Source organism: Neofelis nebulosa, chromosome 7 (assembly GCF_028018385.1).
Source record: "Neofelis nebulosa isolate mNeoNeb1 chromosome 7, mNeoNeb1.pri, whole genome shotgun sequence".
NCBI lineage: Eukaryota > Metazoa > Chordata > Mammalia > Carnivora > Felidae > Neofelis > Neofelis nebulosa.
The window spans coordinates 146,247,616-146,267,055 of NC_080788.1; the positions used below are offsets into that span (position 1 = coordinate 146,247,616).

The following is a 19,440-nucleotide window of genomic DNA, read 5'->3' on the forward strand; positions in this document are numbered from 1 at the left end:
GACGTCATTTGGTTCCCCTCTAAGTTCTTAATTTCTCCTATCTTCCACAAGGTCACCTGTTTTAATTTTTTTTTTTTTTCAACGTTTTTTATTTATTTTTGGGACAGAGAGAGACAGAGCATGAACGGGGGAGGGGCAGAGAGAGAGGGAGACACAGAATTGGAAGCAGGCTCCAGGCTCCGAGCCATCAGCCCAGAGCCTGACGCGGGGCTCGAACTCACCGACCGCGAGATCGTGACCTGGCTGAAGTCGGACGCTTAACCGACTGCGCCACCCAGGCGCCCATGGTCACCTGTTTTAAAGATGACCTCCCTCAGGTTCTAAGTCTTAGACACTGCTGTACTGCCAGTGCCAGTATTTCCTCCTTCTCTCCACCTCTTTCCCTGGGAATGCTTCCATATCCAATCTCTAGACTTCCTTCCTTCCCCTTTTCCATCAGGTGAAGCACAAGTCTTTTTGGGAATGTTTTTCATTGGACAGCTCTGTTATCCTTTCCTTTCTTAATACCGCTTCTTTCCAGATTGACTTGTAGCAAACTCGCAGTTCAAGCCGTTAACAAAAGTAGTTACAACAAAAGTCCTGTTACTTACAGTACAGTGTCTGCATCCAGATCAGTATAATGAGTCTGGTAAACTAAAGCAAACCAGAGTATGGTAAATGAAATCTACAACCCTTCTTGATTATACATATTCAAAATATGAGAATAAAAATGTATGTATGGGGTGCCTGGATGGCTCAGTCGATTAGGTGTTGGACTCTTGATTTCGGCTCAGGTCATGATCCCAAGGTCCTGGGATCAAGTCACACATTGGGCTCCGTGTTGGGCATGGAGCCTGCTTGAGATTCCTCTCTCTCTCTCTCTCTCTCCCTCCCTCCCTCCCGGAGCCCCCACTTCCTCTCTCCCCCCTCCTTCCCTCCCCCCTCCTTCCCTCCCCTGCACATGTACACACGCTCTCTCTCTAAAAATAAAATGAAAAAAAATTTTTATGTGTATGTTTTCATTTCAAAAGCTGTAGTAGAAATGCAAGAAAAGGGGCGCCTGGGTGGCTCAGTCAGTTAAGCATCCTGCTCTTCGTTTTTGGCTCAGGTCATGATCTCACAGTTTATGAGTTTGAGCCCCACATTGGGCTCTCCTTGGAGCCTGCTTGGGATTGTATCTCCCTGCCCCTCTCCCGCTTGCTCGTGCTTTTTCTCTCTCTCTCTCTTCCTCTCCCTCTCCCTCTCTCTCTCTCTCTCTCTCTCTCTCTGTCTCTGTCTCTTGCTTGCAAAAGAGATAAATAAACTTTAAAAAAAATGTAGGAAAATACAGCTTCCATGTTGTCACTCCTTTAGGGGGAACTTTTTTTTTTTTTTTTTAATTTACCGAGTTAGCATATAGTGCAACAAAGATTTCAGGAGTAGATTCCTTAGTGCCCCTTACCCATTTAGCCCATCCCCCCTCCCACAACCCCTCCAGTAACCCTCTGTTTGCTCTCCATATTTAAGAGTCTCTTATGTTTTTGTTCCCCTCTCTGTTTTTATATTATTTTTGCTTCCCTTTCCTTATGTTCATCTGTTTTGTATCTTAAAGTTCTCATATATATGAGTGAACTCATATATTTGTCTTTCTCTGACGAATTTTACTTAGCATAATACCCTCTAGTTCCATCCACGAAGTTGCAAAGGAGGAACTTTTTAATTTATTGCCAGCCTTATTTATGCTTTGGCAGGAAATAATGCAGCTTGATATTTAAAGTAGATTGTGAATTAAGAATATATGATTTATTTTTATAAATTATACCAATTATAATTATACAAATGTACCCATGATTCATTATGTTATTTTAGAAAAGTCACTCAAGAGCAAAATATTTTAAATAGGTTAAACTTAGAGCATAACATAGACCCATTTACAGAAAATTGAAAATTGGGCACAAATTAAGCCTTTGGGAAAGAATCATAACAGTAGCAGCCAGAATCACAACCCCATACTGTTTGTCATGTGCCAGGTACTATTCTAAGCCTCCCACATATCCAGCTCCTTTAACTGGGTGGGTACCAGAGTCCCAGGAAGGTCACGTCACCTAGACCTGGTCATTGCTAGAGCCAGGCTAGGGCCAGGTATCATGCTCCAGAGATCAGATTTTTAATGACTGTGCACACCACCTACATCACACATTGCCTGTTTCTCACGTCAGACCCGTGACATAGCTATTTTTATCTATATTTTACAGATGAGCAGGCTGAAGTTTTCTAACATTCTGTAGCTTATTCAGTCATCCAATGAGGAAGCAACTGCACTGGTGTTAGAACCTAAAGCTCTAACTTCAGATAGTCTTTTTCCACCATGTCCCTTTGGAAGGAATCAGGCCCAGCACCTTCCATATGGGAAGGACAGCAAAGGAGCATACTGAAGTTCAGCTTGCATACGGTAGATGCCCAGTGAAATCTGTTCTTTATTAATTACCAAATTTATTTTAACACTGAGTTAATATTTTCTCATAGTACCCTGATTCCAGGAATCTTGACCACCAGAACCTGGGGTTTTGGGAGTAGGAGAATCTTTGTCTTAGAAATATATAATCCTAAAAATCCACATTGCTGCTGCTCTTATTTTAAATTTTTAAAAACTGCTTAATTTTATTAACCAGCTAAATCTAAGCAATTATTTAAAATTCAGTTAATTTTCATTAAATGCTTTACACAAGGAAATGTTAGATGTCGGGCACCTGGGTGGCTCATTTGGTTAACTGCCAACTTGAGCCCAGGTCATGATCTCATGGTTTGTGAGTTTGAGCCCCACTTTTGAAGCTCTCTGCTGTCAACACGGAGGTTGATTTGGATCCTCTGTCTCCTCCTCTCTCTGCCCTTCTCTCTCTCTCTCTCTCTCTCTCTCTCTCTCTCTCTCTCTCTTTCTCTCTCTCTCAAAAATAAATAAACATTAAAAAAAGAAGAAAAAGTGTGCCTGGGTGGCTTAGTCAGTTAAGCATCCAACTTTGGCTCAGTGAGTTTGAGCCCTGTGTCGGGCTCTGTGCTGACCGCTCAGAGCCTGAACCCTGCTTAGGAACCTGTGTCTCCTTCTCTCCCTGTCTCTCCCCACCTCATGCTCTGTCTGTCTGTCTGTCTCTCTCTCTCTCTCAAAAATCAATGAACATTAAATTTTTTTAAAGAAAAAAATAATGTTAGATGTTTACAGTGTAAACATTATAGGAAGTGAACACCCTTTTACCTCAAGAAACAGATCATCGTCAGTACCTATAAATCATTCCCACTGTGGCCCTCTCAAACTTACTCCTCTTTATCTTTTCCCACCTACCAGGTGACCACTGACAAGAATTTTTGTGTCGTTTTCTTGGTTGTCTTTATAATTTTGCCATATGTGGATTCCCTCATCAAAATAGTTGTAAAGGTTTTATTTTTTTATCTTTTCCAAAGTGTTGTAAAGTTTTAAAATACTATATAAATGTAGTCACGTTTTATGTATCTTTCTATTTGCTTTCTTTTGTCCAAATTGTGTTCCATGTTGAAATATTTAACTCACAATCACTTTCTCTACTGTGCTTATTTTCATGATTATATAGAATTATTTTACATGCATACACCATGAATTATATATCCATTCTCTGGTTCAGAGACATTTGAGTTGCTCTTAGCTATTTGTAATAACAAATACTGTTGCTATGAGTTGTCCTGGTATACTTGTGCGACAGTTTCTTAATGATAAATATATCTCCAGTGGTAGAATTATTGGGTCTGTTTATCGGGGCTGGCCAAATGGTTTCCAGAGCAGTTGTTTAATTGGCATTCCCACCAGTAACATATAGGAGACAGTACAAGTAACATCACATCCTCATCAAAATCTGAATGTCTGATTTTTAAATTCTTGCCAATCTGGTGGATATAAAAATAACATTTCTGAAGAAGTCTTATATCTTTTCATATTGTTACTAGTTTTTGTTTCTTCTGTGAAGTGCCTCTTTGCATCTTTCAGTTTCAAGTGGAATTTTTTCTTAATCATTTTAGGAGATTATTCTGGATACTAACATACATGGCAGATGTCTTCCTCCAGTTATCTTTCTATTGTCTTGATGTTGTCTTTTGATGAAAAGCAGAGGTTCTTAATTTTAATGCACCTGAACTGATCACTCTTAAAAGGTTTGTGGGTTTTGTGTCTTTTTAAAGAAATTCTTTCAGGGGCTCCTGGGTAGCTCAGTTGGTTGAGCATCCAACTCCTGGTTTTGGCTCAGGTCATGATCTGTGTGCTGACAGCGTGGAGCCTGCTTGGGATTCTGTCTCCCTCTCTGCCCACCCCCCCCCCCCCCCCCCCGTGCACATTCTCAGTCTCTCTCTCTCTCTCTCTCTCAAAAATAAATTAAAAAAGAAATTCTTCCATACCTGTGACCATAAAGGTATTTCTCTATTGTCTTAAAGTTTTTATAATCTCTAATCCGTCTGGAAGTTGTGTGTATTGTGGCGTAGGGATCCAATTTCGTGTTTTTTTTGGTATGTGCTTCAACTTACCCCCTAGTGCCTCCTCTCCCTACTGATGTGCGGTGCAGTTTCCATGCCTGGACACACCTGGTACACACACTCTTTGTTCTTCTGAAGTGGTTACTCTGGGTCGCTTAGCAATTGTTGTTGTAAAGGCAGTTGTTTTAAATTTACTTTCATATTTTAAATATTATTAGTTTAGTGGCACATAATAAATAGAACCCCAAAATACCTGAGAGGTAAAATCTGAGCTATAAATTAACAGGAACACATGAGTGACAAAGGAGACTTACGTCTCTCAGGCCATGCATAACACATTAAGTAGGAGAAAAAAGATACAGATCTCAGTATATTAGCCTATATTATAACTTTGTGGAGTTTTTTTTAACGCACCCATTTCTTAGGATATGTTATAACTACGTGCCAGGAAATTATTGTAATAGCTGTCAAAATCTATGATGACTACAAGGTGAGTGATTTCTTCAGAGTTGCGCGATACATAACTTGCACAACTGTAAGCAGTGCTTCTGTTAATATGATTAATAAGCCTAATAGATCTTTCCAGCCTACATTTTCTCTCTCTCTCTCTTTTTTTTTTAAATTTTAAATAGGCTCCATGCGCAACGTGGGGCTTGAACTCATGACCCAGAGATCAGGAGTCACGTGTTCTACCAACTGAGCCAGCCAGGCGACCCTGCAGACTACATTTTCTGAATGAAGAGCAGTAAAAATAGAAACCAATAAAAATAGAAATAAAAGTACAAACATGTGGAACTTAAAACACAGAATTCATAGGTCATTTATTAAAATGCAAACCAAAATTGGAATATATCTAGACGTACTAACACTAATAAACTACATATCAGAACCTAAAGAATACTGTTTTTGATGCTCAAGAAAATTTGTAGCTTTATTTTTTTATTTTTATTTAAAAAAAAATTTTTTTTTAACATTTATTTATTTTTGAGACAGAGAGAGAGCATGAACAGGGGAGGGTCAGAGAAAGAGGGAGACACAGAATCTGAAACAGTCTCCAGGCTCTGAGCTGTCAGCACAGAGCCCGACGCGGGGCTCGGACTCACGGACCGCGAGATCATGACCTGAGCTGAAGTCGGCCGCTTGACCGACTGAGCCACCCAGGCGCCCCAAAAATTTGTAGCTTTAAACACTTTATTAAACAAGAAAGAATGACTGTGAATACATTAAATATTAAACTAAGAAGAGGGAACAAAATCTTGGGAAGTATTAATAATAATGTAAGGAACTAATAAAGTCAGGAATTCACGAATTTGAGAAACAGAAGAAAAGAGAAATCTAAAGCTTTGGTTTTTGTTGTTGTTTTTGAGGGGGGATGAAAAGGGAGGCAATAAAAAAGACAAACCACCTCGTTACCTTAGGGAACTTAGTGGGGGAAAGGGAGAGAAAATATCAAGTATGGAATGAAGGGCATGGAAAAGACTAGATAGAGAAGAATTAAAATTATTACAAGGGAACCTTTTGTGCAAATAAATTAGAACCAACCTAAGAAATGGATAGTGTTCTAGGAAAACATAAGTTACCAAAATTAACTCTAGGAAAGAATCTATCTGCACCGGTAACTATAGAAGTAATTGAGAAAGTGGTAAAAAGGCCAGATGCACGCCTCAAATTGCCAAACCCAGGATTTCATGCTTGACTTCTTTCAAACCTTCAGTGAATAGATAGTACCATTTCTCTCCAGCTATTTCAGAACTTAAGAAAGAAGGGGAACTTCCTAACTTTTTTTTTTTTTTTAAACTTTTGAGAGAGAGCACAAGTGATCATGGGGCAAAGAGGGAGAAAGAGAGAATCCCATGAGGGACAGAGACAGGGGAAGGGAGAGAGAAAGAAGGAGAGAGAGATCCCGCCAGGGGCAGAGAGAGTGTGGAGCCTGAAGTGGGGCTCAGGCTCACCCAATGCAGGGCTCAAACTCACAAACTGTGAGATCATGACCTGAACCGAAGTCAGATACTTAACTGACTGTGCCACCCAGGGGCCCTGGAAATTACTAATTCTTCTCTCAAATTTAGAAACACTATCAAAATGCGTTGGAAAAAGGGAAGAAAACTACAGTTCAATATCACATGTATTCAAAAACCAGAAATTAAAAGTATCAGCATATAGGACTTAGAATTAAACATTAGTATATTTATCTTTGCTCCCTCCCCCCATTTACTAAATAGTGGTGAAGGAATTAAAAAAAGAAGTGACAGAATAGAAGACTAGCTGACAAAGAATTGAACCTAGTTTTGCCAGATGGCATGCGCCCATGTGTGGTGTGTGTGTGTGTGTGTGTGTGTGTGTGTGTGTGTGATGTTTAATAGATTTAGCAACCCAGACTGAGCTGAAACCAAGCCCCTACAAGCAGGAGTTAAGGGTGGAGGTAGATAGAGACTGGTAGCAAAAAGAATCATGCTGAGTCATGCCACAGGATTCAGAACGCTGAGAAATAAGTGCTAAGTCCTTTTGTGGGTGGAGTTACAAGTAGAACTGGAAACGGAAAGATTGGCCGAAAATTTGTGCAGGGCCCTATGCCACCTTTTGCAGCCTGCCCAGTTAGGCATCTTCCCCTTCTCTGCCCTTGTAGATATTGGGCAGTTTTCTGAAGAGGGTGAATCTAAGGCCTTCTAGACTGGGGACCCCATACCTCAAACAGGGGCCCACCCTCTTTGCTCACTTCCCAGAACTTTGTTAGCCCCTTGTATATTGCCTGAAAAGGAAATAGGAGATTTCTTTTCTGGAAAAATTGACTTCAAGAAAATATAGATACGGGGCACCTGGACGGCTCATTCTGTTAAGCATCTGATTCTTGATTTTGGCTCAGGTCATGATCTCAAGGCTTGTGGTTTAGAGCCCTGCATTGGGCTCTGTGCTGATAGTGCCGAGCCTGCTTAGGATTGTCTCTCTCTGTGTCTCTCTGCCCCTACCCCCCCTTAAAAAAAAGAAAAAGAAAAAGAAAGAAAAGAAAATACAGATACAGACATTCGAGTATTTTCTACTGAAGCTCTTTAATCTCTGCCCAGTCATCTTGTGGTCCAGCCCTCATATACATAACACTTAGTCCAGAGTTTTGGGGCTCTCTCTCTCTCTCTCTCTCTCTCTCTCTCTCTCTCTCTCTCTCTCTCTCTCTCTCTTTTTAAACGTTTATTTATTTTTGAGAGAGAGAGAGCACGGAGAAGGAGCAGAAAGAGAGAGGGAGACAGAATCCAAACCAGGCTCCAAGCTGTCAGCACAGCACTCAAACTCACGAACTGTGAGATCACAACCTGAGCCTACGTTGGATGCTTAACCGACTGACCCACCCAGGCACTCGCCCCTCTTTTTAATGTTTATTTATTTATCTTTGAGAGAATTTTTGAGAGGTGCCTCTCTTAAATATGGAAATATAGAAGGACAACCAGAAATCTCCAGATACTTGAGAATAACCAGAGACTAAAACAAACAGGAATGAAAAAGAAAAACTGGAAGAGTAAACTAGACTACTTAAAAGAAATGAAAAACTATAATTTGTCTTTTCAAAGATTTGAAAGAGAAAGACAGTACAAAAACAATCATTATATTTGTGAAAGAACATGATGCATTGAAAAAGGACCATTGAGGAAGGGTAATTTATGGTATTGGGAAGGAAGTCAATAAAAGGGTTGGAAAATAAAGTCAAAGAAATTTCTCAAAAAGTAACATAAAAATTCAAAGACTTTGAGAATGAAGGAAGATATGGTATAAAATTGAAGTATCTGGGGGTACCTGGGGGGCTCAGTCGGTTGAGTGTCCGACTTCGGCTCAGGTCACGATCTCACAGCTCATAGGTTCAAGCCCCGTGTCGGCCTCTATGCTGACAGCTCAGAGCCTGGAGCCTGCTTCTGCTTCTGTGTCTTCCTCTTGCTCTGCCCCAACCCACTTGCATTCTGTCTTTGTCTCTCTCAAAAAATAAACATTAAAAAAAATTTTTTTTTTAAATTGAAGTATCTATCCAGGAGGTGTAGTTTGTGATAAAGAGGAGTGATAAAAAGAACTGACAATAGGAGAGGAAGTTATCAAGGAATGGCAAAAGGTAGTTTCCCAGAACCGTGTAATCTGAACTTCCAGATTGAGAGGCTTGGTGCCTAGTGCAAAATGACTAAAGGCCCACAGTATATCTAATGAATGCTAATGCAGCACAGATATTAAATCTCTGGTACCATTAAGATTTAAATACATCAAGGTTAAGGAGAATGAAGAGGAAAAATTAGGTCACAAACAGAATTGTACCAAAATGGCATCACACTATTCTGCATTGTTGTGAGCTGGAAGATAATGGAGTGAGGCCTTTAAAATTCTGAGCGAACTGGATATTCACAGGCAAAGATTGAAATTGGACCCCTATCTTACACCACTGACAAAAATTAATTCAAAGTGGATGAAGAACTTAAACGGAAGACCTGAACCATAAAGCTCCTGGAAGAAAACATAGGGAAAAGCTCTTGGACGTTAGCGTTGGCAATGATTTTTTGGGCATGACACCAAAAGCACAAGCAACAAAAGCAAAAATCAACTAGTGGAGAAGTTCAGGAAAAGAAACAGTCAACAAAATGAAAAGGGAACCCACAGAATGGGAGAAAATATTTGCAAACCATATATCTGGTAAAGAATTAATATCTAAAATAGATAAGGAACTTCTGCAATTCAATAGTAAAAACAAACAAAAAACCCGAATGATCTGATTAAAATGGGCAAAAACCTTTTTTCAGTGAAGACATTGGAATAGCCAGTAAGTCCATGAAAAGGTGCTCAACCTCACTCATCATCAGGAAAATGCAAACCAAAACCACAATGAGATCTTTCTCACCTTATATCTGTTAGAATGGCTGTTACCAGAAAGGGATAAATGCTGGCCGGGTTGTGGAGAAGTGACGACCCTCGGGCACTCTTCATTGGTGGGAATGCAAACTGTCGCAGCTGCTGTGGAAAACAGTATGAAGAGTCTTCAAACAATTAACAGGACAGCTGCCTTATGATCTCGCAGTCTCCCTTCTGGGTGCACATCCATAGGAAATGAAGTCACTACCTCAAAGAGATATCTGACCTTCACTAGCCAAAACATTAACATACAAAACAGATGGATAAAGAAGATGTGAGATTACACACACACACACACACACACACACACACACACACACACACACACATACTCATGCAGGAATATCATTCAGCCACGAAAAAGGAAATCTTGCTATTTGAGGCAACGTGGATGGATCTCAAGGGCATTATGTTAAGTTAAACAAGTGAGATGGAAAAAGACAAATATTGTATGTTCTCACTTCTATGTAGAATCTTAAAAAACCGAACTCCTAGAAGCAGAGAGTAGGCAGTGGGGGGTGGGGGAAATGGGGAGAGGTGGCTACAAAGGATACAACTTCCCGTTATGGGGCGCCTGGATGGCTCAGTCAGTGAAGCATCCGACTCTCGGTTTCAGCTCAGGTGGTGATCTCTCAGTTTCGTGAGTTCAAGCCCCGAGTTGGACTCTGCACGGACGGTGTGGAGCCTGCTTGGGATTCCCTCCCTATCTCTCTCTCTCTCTCTCTCTCTCTCTCTCTCTCTGCCCCACCCCGACTTGTGCTGTCTCTGTCTCTCTCAAAATAAATAAATAAACTTAAAAGAAAAAACCAAACTTCCCCGGTTCTAAGATGGTTAGTGTCCAGGGATCTCACGTACAGCACGGTGTTTGGTGTTAACAATACTGTGTTGTATGTTTGACACTGCTGTGGACGTAGCACCACCATGACAACAACGAAATGGTAATTACGTGAGGCGAAGGGTGTGTTAACTGACTTCATTTTGGTAAGGATTTCACAAAATATAGGTGTTTCAGATTGTTACATTTTATACCTTAAACTTTCACTGTGTCACATGTTAATTATATGTCATCGAAGCTGAGGGGGCATCTAGTGGCTCAGTCTGTTAAGTGTCCGATTCTTGATCTCTGCTCAGGTCATGATCTCCCAGTTCATGAAATCAATCCCCAAGTCAGGCTCCACACTGAGCATGGAGTCTGCTTGGGATTCTCTCTCTCCCCCTCTCTCTCTGCCCCTCCCCTGCCCAAGCTCTGTCTCTGTCTCTGTCTCTCAAAATAAATAAACATCTTTTCAAAAAACACCTTTTAAAGTTGAGGGGAAATTTTTCTGAGAGAAAAATCTAATCTATTGGGGTTTTTTTTAATGTTTTTTTTTGAGAGGGAGAGAGAGAGACAGTGTGAGCAGGGGAGGGGCAGAGAGAGAGGGAGACACAGACTCCCAACCAGGCTCCAGGCTCTGAGCTCCAAACTGTCAGCACAGAGCCTGACATGGGGCTCGAACTCATGAACTAGGAGATCATGACCTGAGCCGAAGCTGGATGCTTAATGGACTGAGCCACCCAGGAGCCCCAAGAAAAATCTAATATATAATTCTTTACCCAGACAAACTGTCAATCACATGTGAAGACAGAATCAAATATTCTGGGGCATGCAAGGTCTTAAAATTAACCATTTAATTACCCTCACTTGGGAACTATTGTGGGATATATGTCACCACAACAAGAGAGAATACCAAGAAAGAGACAAGTGTAGGATCCAGAACAGGAAATCCAACAGAGTGGGCCTTGAGAACAGGGCAGAGGCCTTCAAAATATGAATATCTATAAGGAAAAAAAATTACTTAACTGTGAAAGTATTTTGAAAGATTTATACCTCTGTCACAGAGTTTAAGGGTGAATTAGTAAAGTGAGGGATACATAGAAAACTTAAGTAAACAGGGACACCTGGATGGCTCGGTTGGTTCAGCATCTGACCTGATTCGGCTCAGGTCATGATCTCATGGTTCTTGGGATTGAGTTCTGCATTGGACTTCATGCTGATGGCATGGAGCCTGCTTGGGATTCTCTCTCTCCCTCTCTTTCTCTCAAAATTATTTATTTAATAAACGTAAACTTAAGTGAACAAAATTACCAAGGAAGTTATTGGCTCCAAGGAAACCAAAAATAAATAAAAAAGATGGAAATGCATTCCATCCATGTAAATATTTATATAACGTAAACAATGATTTAGCCAAATGCTATCATAACTGATTAGGAAGAAGGAGGGAAGGGACATACCGTGGGGAAGGACATAAGAGAGTGAAGTCTTCACTGCCCATATTAAGAAATCAGTAAAGGGGCACCTAGCTGGCTCAAACAGTTGAGCATCTAACTCTTGACCTCAGATCAGGTCTTGATCTCAAGGTCATGAGTTCAGGCCCCACATTGAGTTCCACACTGGGTATGTAGCCTACTTAAATTCAGTAGATAATGGGGTTGGGGAGGGGCTAAACAAATCCGTGAACAGCAGTGCAAGCAGGCTATTTAGAAGTAAGGCAGCAAATGGCCAGAGTTGAAAATGCTCACTATAGTAGGTAGCTACAAGAAAACGTCTAAAATGGAAAATTAAGGAAGCATTACATTCTGGCTTTTTAGAAATAAGTAGGTAAACAGTAGGTGAAATAGCTAAAAAAGTTGAAAGGATTGCTTCTGGGAACTTCACAGAGAAGAGAGGCAGACAGAAGAGGGCAGGGATGAGTTTGGATAAGTAACCAACAGTGCCTGCCTTGGCAGACACAGGTCTTACTTCCTTAACTCCATACAAGGTCATGCAAATCAGTGAACAGGAGTATATAATCTGTGGAAAATAATCGAAAGATATACTTAAGTAATTAATAGGACAGATGGTCAGTATTCAAGTAAAAATGTTCAACATCCTGTAGATACCATTTTCTCATCACTCAGATCTGCAAAAAAAACTAGTGATGCATAGTGTTGGCAAGAGTGTAGAGAAATAGGAAACCGCATATTGTTGCCAATAGTGTAATATATTTCAATCTAGTAATATAGCACTAACAAAGCTTTAAAGGCATGCATGCCCTTTGGGGGTGTCTGGCTGGTAGAACATGTGACTCTTGATCTTGAGGTTTTCAGTTTGAGCCCCACGCTGGGTTGTAGAGATTACTTTAAAAAATAAAATCTTGGGGCGCCTGGGTGGCGCAGTCGGTTGGGCGTCCGACTTCAGCCAGGTCACGATCTCGCAGTCCGTGAGTTCGAGCCCCGCGTCAGGCTCTGGGCTGATGGCTCGGAGCCTGGAGCCTGTTTCCGATTCTGTGTCTCCCTCTCTCTCTGCCCCTCTCCCGCCCGTTCATGCTCTGTCTCTCTCTGTCCCAAAAAATAAATAAAAAACATTAAAAAAAAAAAAAATTAAAAAAATAAAATAAAATAAAATCTTAAAAAAAAAAGTGTGTATGCCCTTTGGCCCCCATTCGCTTTCTAAGACTCTACCTTGCCAGTACATTTGCATAAGTGTACAAGAATGTATATACAATAGTCCCCTCTTATCCAAGAGGGGCATTTTCCAAGACTCCCTATCTGAAACTATGGCACATACTACGTTTTTCCTATACACACACACACCTGTGATAAAGTTGAATTTACAAATTAGGCATAGTAAGAGTAGCAATAATGACTAATAATAAAGTAGAATAATAACAATGTACTGTAGTAAAGTTCTATGAATGTGGTCTCTCTCAAAACATCTTACTGTACTGTACTTCCCCTTCTTCTCTTGTGATGATGTGAGATAATAAAATGCCTAGTGATGAGGTGAAGTGAGGTGAGTGATGTAGGCATATGACAGCGTTCAGCTACTCCCGACCTTTTAACTATACATCAGAAGGAGCATCATCTGCTTTTGGACTGAGGTTGATCAAAGGGAACTGAAACTGCAGATAAGGTCGAGGGGCGGGGCACTACTGCACAAGGATGTTCAGTTTAATGTTATAATGGCATAAATTTATTAGTAACCTACATGACGTCAGTAAAATCCTAGTTAAATGCATTGTAATACACCCAGACGTGTCATATCCCCACATCTCTAGACATCTCTTCTTGGGTAGGAGAGGTCATTGCTTTTGGCTAGTGTTGTTAGATGGTCTTTAATAATGCTGCTAATTACCTTATTTCCCTATCATCTGTTAACTTTCCTATTCTGTTCTTTATTTCAAGACATTTAATGTCAGGGTGGTTCTCAGAGCAACTGGAATCTCTGCCTGTCTTAAATTTTGCCTTATGGCACTGGCTGTCACATTTACTTGACTTCAGAGACTCTCCCTAGAAGACTTGCTTGCCTTTCACCCACCAGCAGCCTCCCACCCACATGGTGAGAAGGAATAGAATTTGCTCTTCTTGTTACCAGAGATCAAAACACAGCAATTTCCAGCTACCTTGTCTTTTTTAAGAATTCCCCTTTTAGCCAAAACAAAAAACAAAAAGCTTTGTTCATTCTCAACCTTTTTTCTTAAAAATCAGATTAATTGAGGGAAGGGAGATTAAATACAGTTATGTGATTCAAAGTTCAAAGGACAGAAAAAAGTACAGAAGGAATGGTCTTCATTCAGCCCTTGACTTCCAGTCACCCTGATCCTGCTCCTGGGACAACCAGTAGCATCAGTTTCTGTTTGTCCTTCCAGAGATATTCCGTGTACAGAAAAGCGAAGACCTGTATTTTTCCTTTTTCACACCAATGCATTTTCTTCACAATTCCTTCTTCATTAAACTCTGTGGGTTTTTGCCAGCCTCTCTCCCTTGGTTTTATCTGAGAGGGGCTTTGATTTATCCTTTCGTTGAGCAAAGCTTGCAGGGAGCAGCGTAGTAAAACAGAGGAACAGAGATTCCTGCACAGTGAAGAGGAAGAGCAGGTATATCACCTTTCCGTCTTTCCTTCCTAAAGCACCCTCGAGATGCCCCAGGACCCGGTATGCTGTTGGTCAATAGATTCCCGGCCCCGCGTGTAGGTCTGTGGTAGGCATTAGACCCCGGTGTCCGGATCTCATGATCTCTGGCTGCCTTGTCTGAGTCTCTGTTGTGGACCCCAGCTCTTTCCTCTTTGAAATGTTTGCTTTTCAGTGTCTCTGTCTTTTCATTCTGCACAATTAGGCAGTGTTGCGTCCTTCCAAGGATGTCATCTCTATGCTGGTAATTCTACAGAGTTTATCTCTAGCCCAGAATTTTTTTCTGAGGTCCGGACACACATACTATGCTGTGTTTTCACTGGCCTCCAGCACCCCTCGCACTGCTTGTCCGAAACCAGCTCAGTCTGCCCTGCTGTGCTGTGGCTCAGACCATCACATCTTCTCGGTCTCAGAGTGGCACCCGAGGTGTCAGCGTCCCCTTGGCGTCTGTCTCCTTTACCCTCTGGATGTTTCTTGACTGTGTCTCCTTCTCTTTATCCAAGACTGCTAATAATTACTCGTGAATCTTAGATTTACAATATGGCTGTTTTCTATTAAAGAAGGGGGTGGTCATTATGTTTGCTTCATGATTTCTACCACCTAAGTTGTCGTTCAGCCTGTCACTCAGCTGCCATGAGAAGCACAGGCCGTCCACGTTACAGCCTGTTCCTCCCGTCTTGTACCTGTGTATCTGGAGAGGCGAGCCTTGATCCCAGTTTTATATGACCCCTTCCTCCCCACCCTTCATGCTCTTTTTTTATGTTCTCACTTCATTTTACATTACTTGGTAAATTGTCTTTTTCCAAAGATCATTTCTGGACGTCCCAAGTCCTGGCTGTTGGGACATTTCTTTCCTCTCTGATACTGTATATTTGGTGTCCTTGGTATTCTGATCACCAGGATCCTGAATCTTTGCCTTCGAACATGTTTGTTCTCCTCCTGGGTGACCAGTTCCTAGAGGACATGGAGATGTTAGGAGGATGCACATTGGTCACTTGATCCATTTCAGTGGTTTTTTCATTTTGTTTTTTTTACAACTAGCCTCTGCATAAGATTGAAAAGGAATATAGAGAAATAAGGTAAATTAATATGGTAGAAACGGGTGATTTCTCTTCAAGTGTCCTTTTATAATAAAACTTTTTTTTCTTTCTATAATCTATTTTTTATAATTTACATCCAAGTTAGTTAGCACATGGTGCAATAATGATTTCAGGAGGAGATTTCAGTGATTCATCCCCTATGTGTAACTCCCAGTGCTCATCCCAACGGGTGTCTTCCTCAGTGCCCTTTACCCATGTAGCCCATCCCCCCACCCTTCTAGCAACCCTCTGTTTGTTCTCTGTGTTTAGGAGTCTCTTCTGTTTTGTCCCCCTCCTTGTTTTTATATTATTTTTGCTTCCCTTCCCTTATGTTCATCTGTTTTGTATCTTAAAGTCCTCATATGAGTGAAGTCATATGATATTTGTCTTTTTCTGACTAATTTCGCTTAGCATAATGCCCTCTAGTTCCATCCACGTAGTTGCAAATGGCAAGATTTCAGTATAATAACAAAACTTTTAAAAGAATGCTGTACTACCCATCCCTCCGTCGGGCCCCATTCACCTTTCCTCTGGGTTTCACAGCGCTTCCCTCGGCATACCCTCTGCTGTAAGTCATGGGTTGTCTGTAGTAGATTAGTCGTCTACTGCTCTCTAACAAATCATTCCAACACTTAGCAACTTAAATGAAGCCATTTGTTATCTCACAGTGTCTTCGAGTCTTGTGTTAGGGAGTGACTTAAGGGGGTAGTTCTGTCCCAGGGGCTTCCGGGGAGTTTTGGTAGGAGCCACAGCTACAGGCACCTGCAGACTTGACTGGGGCTCGCAGCTCTGCTTCCAGAGGAGCCCTCTCACCTGGCTTTGTCTAGGGGCTGCATTTCCTCACAGGCCATGGGCATGAGGCCTCAGTACCTTGCCATCTGGGTCTGTCCATCGGAGGGTTTAACGTCCTCGTGACACACAAGCAAGTGATCTGTGAGACCTGGAGGGTGCCATGTGCCTTTCAGGACCTGGTCAATCTCTGAATGCCCCCCACCATCACTTCTGCCTTACTCAGTTCATTCAAAGCAGGTCATTAAGTATACCCCTCACTCAAAGGCAAGGATATTACATTCTATCTTTTGCAGGGAGGATTATCAAAGAATTTGTGGACACCACAAATTTTAGAATTAAAAAATAAATCTTTAAAAAAAGAATTTTAAAACCACCATACCTGGGATGCTTGTTGAAAGAAAGATTCTCAGGGCGCCTGGGTAGCTCAGTCGGTTGAGCATCCAACTCTTGGTTTCAGCTCAGGCCATGATCCCAGGATCCTGGGATCGAGCCCCACATCGGACTCCATGCCCACTCAAGATTCATTCATATTCTCTCTCTCTCTCTCTCTCTCTCTCTCTCTCTCTCTCTCTCTCTCTCTCTCAAAAAGGGTGGGGGGCACCTGGGTGGCTCAGGGTTGAGTGTCCAACTCTTGGTTTTGGCTCAGATCATGATCTCAGTGAGTTTGAGGCTCTGAGCCTGCTTGGTTGGGATTCTCTCTCTTCCTCTCTCTCTGTCTGTCCCTCCCCTGCTCACTCACACTTTCTCTGTCTCAAAAATAACGTAAAAAAAAATGTTTGTTTAAGTACAATTCTCAGTCCCATTTCTGATCTAGCGAGAGGTAGGGCCCAGGGACCTGCAGTTTGCATATCCTTATGATTCTGATGCAGGTGACCTGAAAACCATGCTCGGAAATGCACTGTTCTGCCAGATGGATCCCTTGGTCTTCCTTAAATAGTCTTTTTTTTTTTTTTTTTAATTTTTTTTTCAAGTTTTATTTATTTTTGAGAGAGAGCATGAGTTGGGGAGAGGCAGAGAGAGAGGGAGACACAGAATCCAAAGCAGGCTCCAGGCTCCGAGCTGTCAGCACAGAGCCCGATACGGGGCTCAAACTCACAGACCATCAGATCATGACCCGAGCTGAAGTCAGATGCTCAACCCACTGAGCCACCCAGGCACCCCCTTAAATAGTCTTAATTGGTCACGCCGTATCTTTCCTCATGTGTCCAAAGCACACTGAGCTCATTTTCTGCTGTAGACCTCTTGTTAAGTCCTGCACAAGTCTGGTTACTAAAGTGAGCTCTTGCCTCCCTTGGGCTCCTGGGATACTGCATCATCTTTTCCTGCTCCTTGGCCCTGAGTACTTTGTTTCAGTGCTGCACTGCCAGTAGGGATTTAAAACTGATCACCTTCATTTGATCTGCCCTCCTGCCAGCAGAACTATGAAACCACACTGCTTGGTGGTCAGTACGTGTGCCAGAGGAGTGCTGTGTGCCAGGCTTGGTCTCAAGTACAGTAGTGAAAGGACACTGATGTGCCCCCTCCCCACAGGTCCACCAAAAGTGTGTCCTTACACTTGAAAGACATTGTAATGAGGAAGCAAACAGACCGCTATGATGTAAAACAAAGATCTTCTCAGGTGAGGTTTACAGAGGATCTGCCTGAGACTTCAAGGACAGAAAGAAGAGACTCTAAGGAAGGAAGGAGCTTTGTATGCTCTCCTACCTGAGAGGAGTCACAGGAGTTGGGGTGGCTGGAGCTGAGGTGGGAGGAGCAAGCCTGGGTTTCATTCGAAATGCAGTGTCCTAACTTGTTTTGGCTTTGTATCTAACTTGGAGCTCTTCTAACTTAGCAGTTGTGGAAATAACTGGGAGTTTCAGATTATATGCTACAAATTCAACTATAATGGATTGGAAAACAGGGTTCTATGTTGGCTTGACAGAGGGAAACTACAAACTCAAGCCTGAGTGGTAGTCAGGGTAGTTACTTCTCATCTCAGAACATAAAATGTGAGAATGACCACAGCAGCAACAGGAGAGATTTGTGTTGGAGAGAAAAGTGCCTTTAGAGATGACCCAGCCTTCAGGAAAGGAATCTTACTCTTCTGACCCCATGTTTTTAGGCTCTGAGCTCGGTTTATAGATCAGATACATCCATGCCCATCTCCATGCTCTTAGCTGTTAGGTGCCGATTCAATTCTAGATTAGATGTGGTGGGCAGGGCAAGTGCGGTAAGACCCCTGTGATTTCTCCCCAGATTCCTTTCCACATAGTCAGCTGCTCCTCCTTCCCAAATTCTGCTCAGCCCATGCCTCTCATAGGTTATGGATACTGGGTGTTGGGAGACCTGGTTCTAGTAGCCCAGTTGCCTACAGAAAGAGAGCAGGACCTTCGGAGATCTTTTCCTCCCCTTTCCTGGTTTCCACCTGTTTGCAAGAGGGTGGAATAAGATGGTCTCTAGAATTGTTACTTTCTGAGATCTTCTGATACTAGCCGAGGCTGTACACTGTGCCCCTCTTCTGAATTTACAGCACATGTGTATACGACAGGTTAATATTTCTCCTTATTCTTCGTGATGGCTGGACAGCTCTCGGCTTGCCTGGGTGGTTTTTGTTATGGCATCTGCTGGGTTCACTTGTATGGCAGCATTCGGTTGACAAGTTGATGGGGCTGTCCTCTGTTGGAACAGTGGCTCTTTTCCTACATACAGCCTTTCATCCTTAAAGAGGCTGGTCTGGCCTCTTCATTTCATGGCAACATCATTCCAAGAGAACAAGCCCTGATATTCAACCGCTTATCCAGCCTTTTCTTCAAATTTGGTACTGTCCCATAGGCCAGAGCCAGAGCAGATCATACAGCCCACACAAAAGTGTGAACATGTGAGACAGGGCTCAGTAGGATCATTAGTGTCACAGTCTGCCACAACTTCCGTGCTAAATTACCTGCCTTCTCCAACAAGGATTTCCCAAAGTGGTTTTGTTCAAAGTCTTCTTGTAGAATTACTTGGAATTATCAGTCGAATACACTTGTGATGTAGTTCTCTAGGACTGTACGTGTATGGATTTGCAATATCTGCCCCTGGGTAGATACTGAATCAGACTAAGTTTCATCGCAGACTGTTCTTGCCTAAATGGTCTCATATGTTCAGGATAGCAAAATATAATGCAGATTGTTATATCATCCTCCTCTGGGACTTCTGCTTTTTCAGGAGATAAAACTGAACCATTTATAGCTACCCTGGACTCTCATACTAGTGTTAGATGTGGACTGTTGAACGTTAGCAATGGATCAGTTACCTAAGAGATTTAAATTTGTATTACAACAGTGGAATAGAATGTT

The 19,440-nt window shown here is 42.0% G+C and overlaps 1 protein-coding gene across 13 annotated transcripts in view; it reads left to right on the forward strand.

Moving 5' to 3' along the window:
• MARK3 (microtubule affinity regulating kinase 3) overlaps positions 1–19,440 on the forward strand; it is a 113,906-nt gene that overhangs the window by 50,994 nt on the left and 43,472 nt on the right. The window contains exon 2 of one of the 13 annotated variants that reach the window (XM_058740382.1): positions 17,654–17,741. The exons of the other annotated variants lie outside the window; for them this stretch is intronic. Coding sequence (XP_058596365.1) covers positions 17,694–17,741 — 48 coding nt within the window. The 5' untranslated portion in view covers positions 17,654–17,693. The remainder of the gene's footprint in view (positions 1–17,653; positions 17,742–19,440) is intronic. 13 annotated transcript variants of the gene reach the window in all.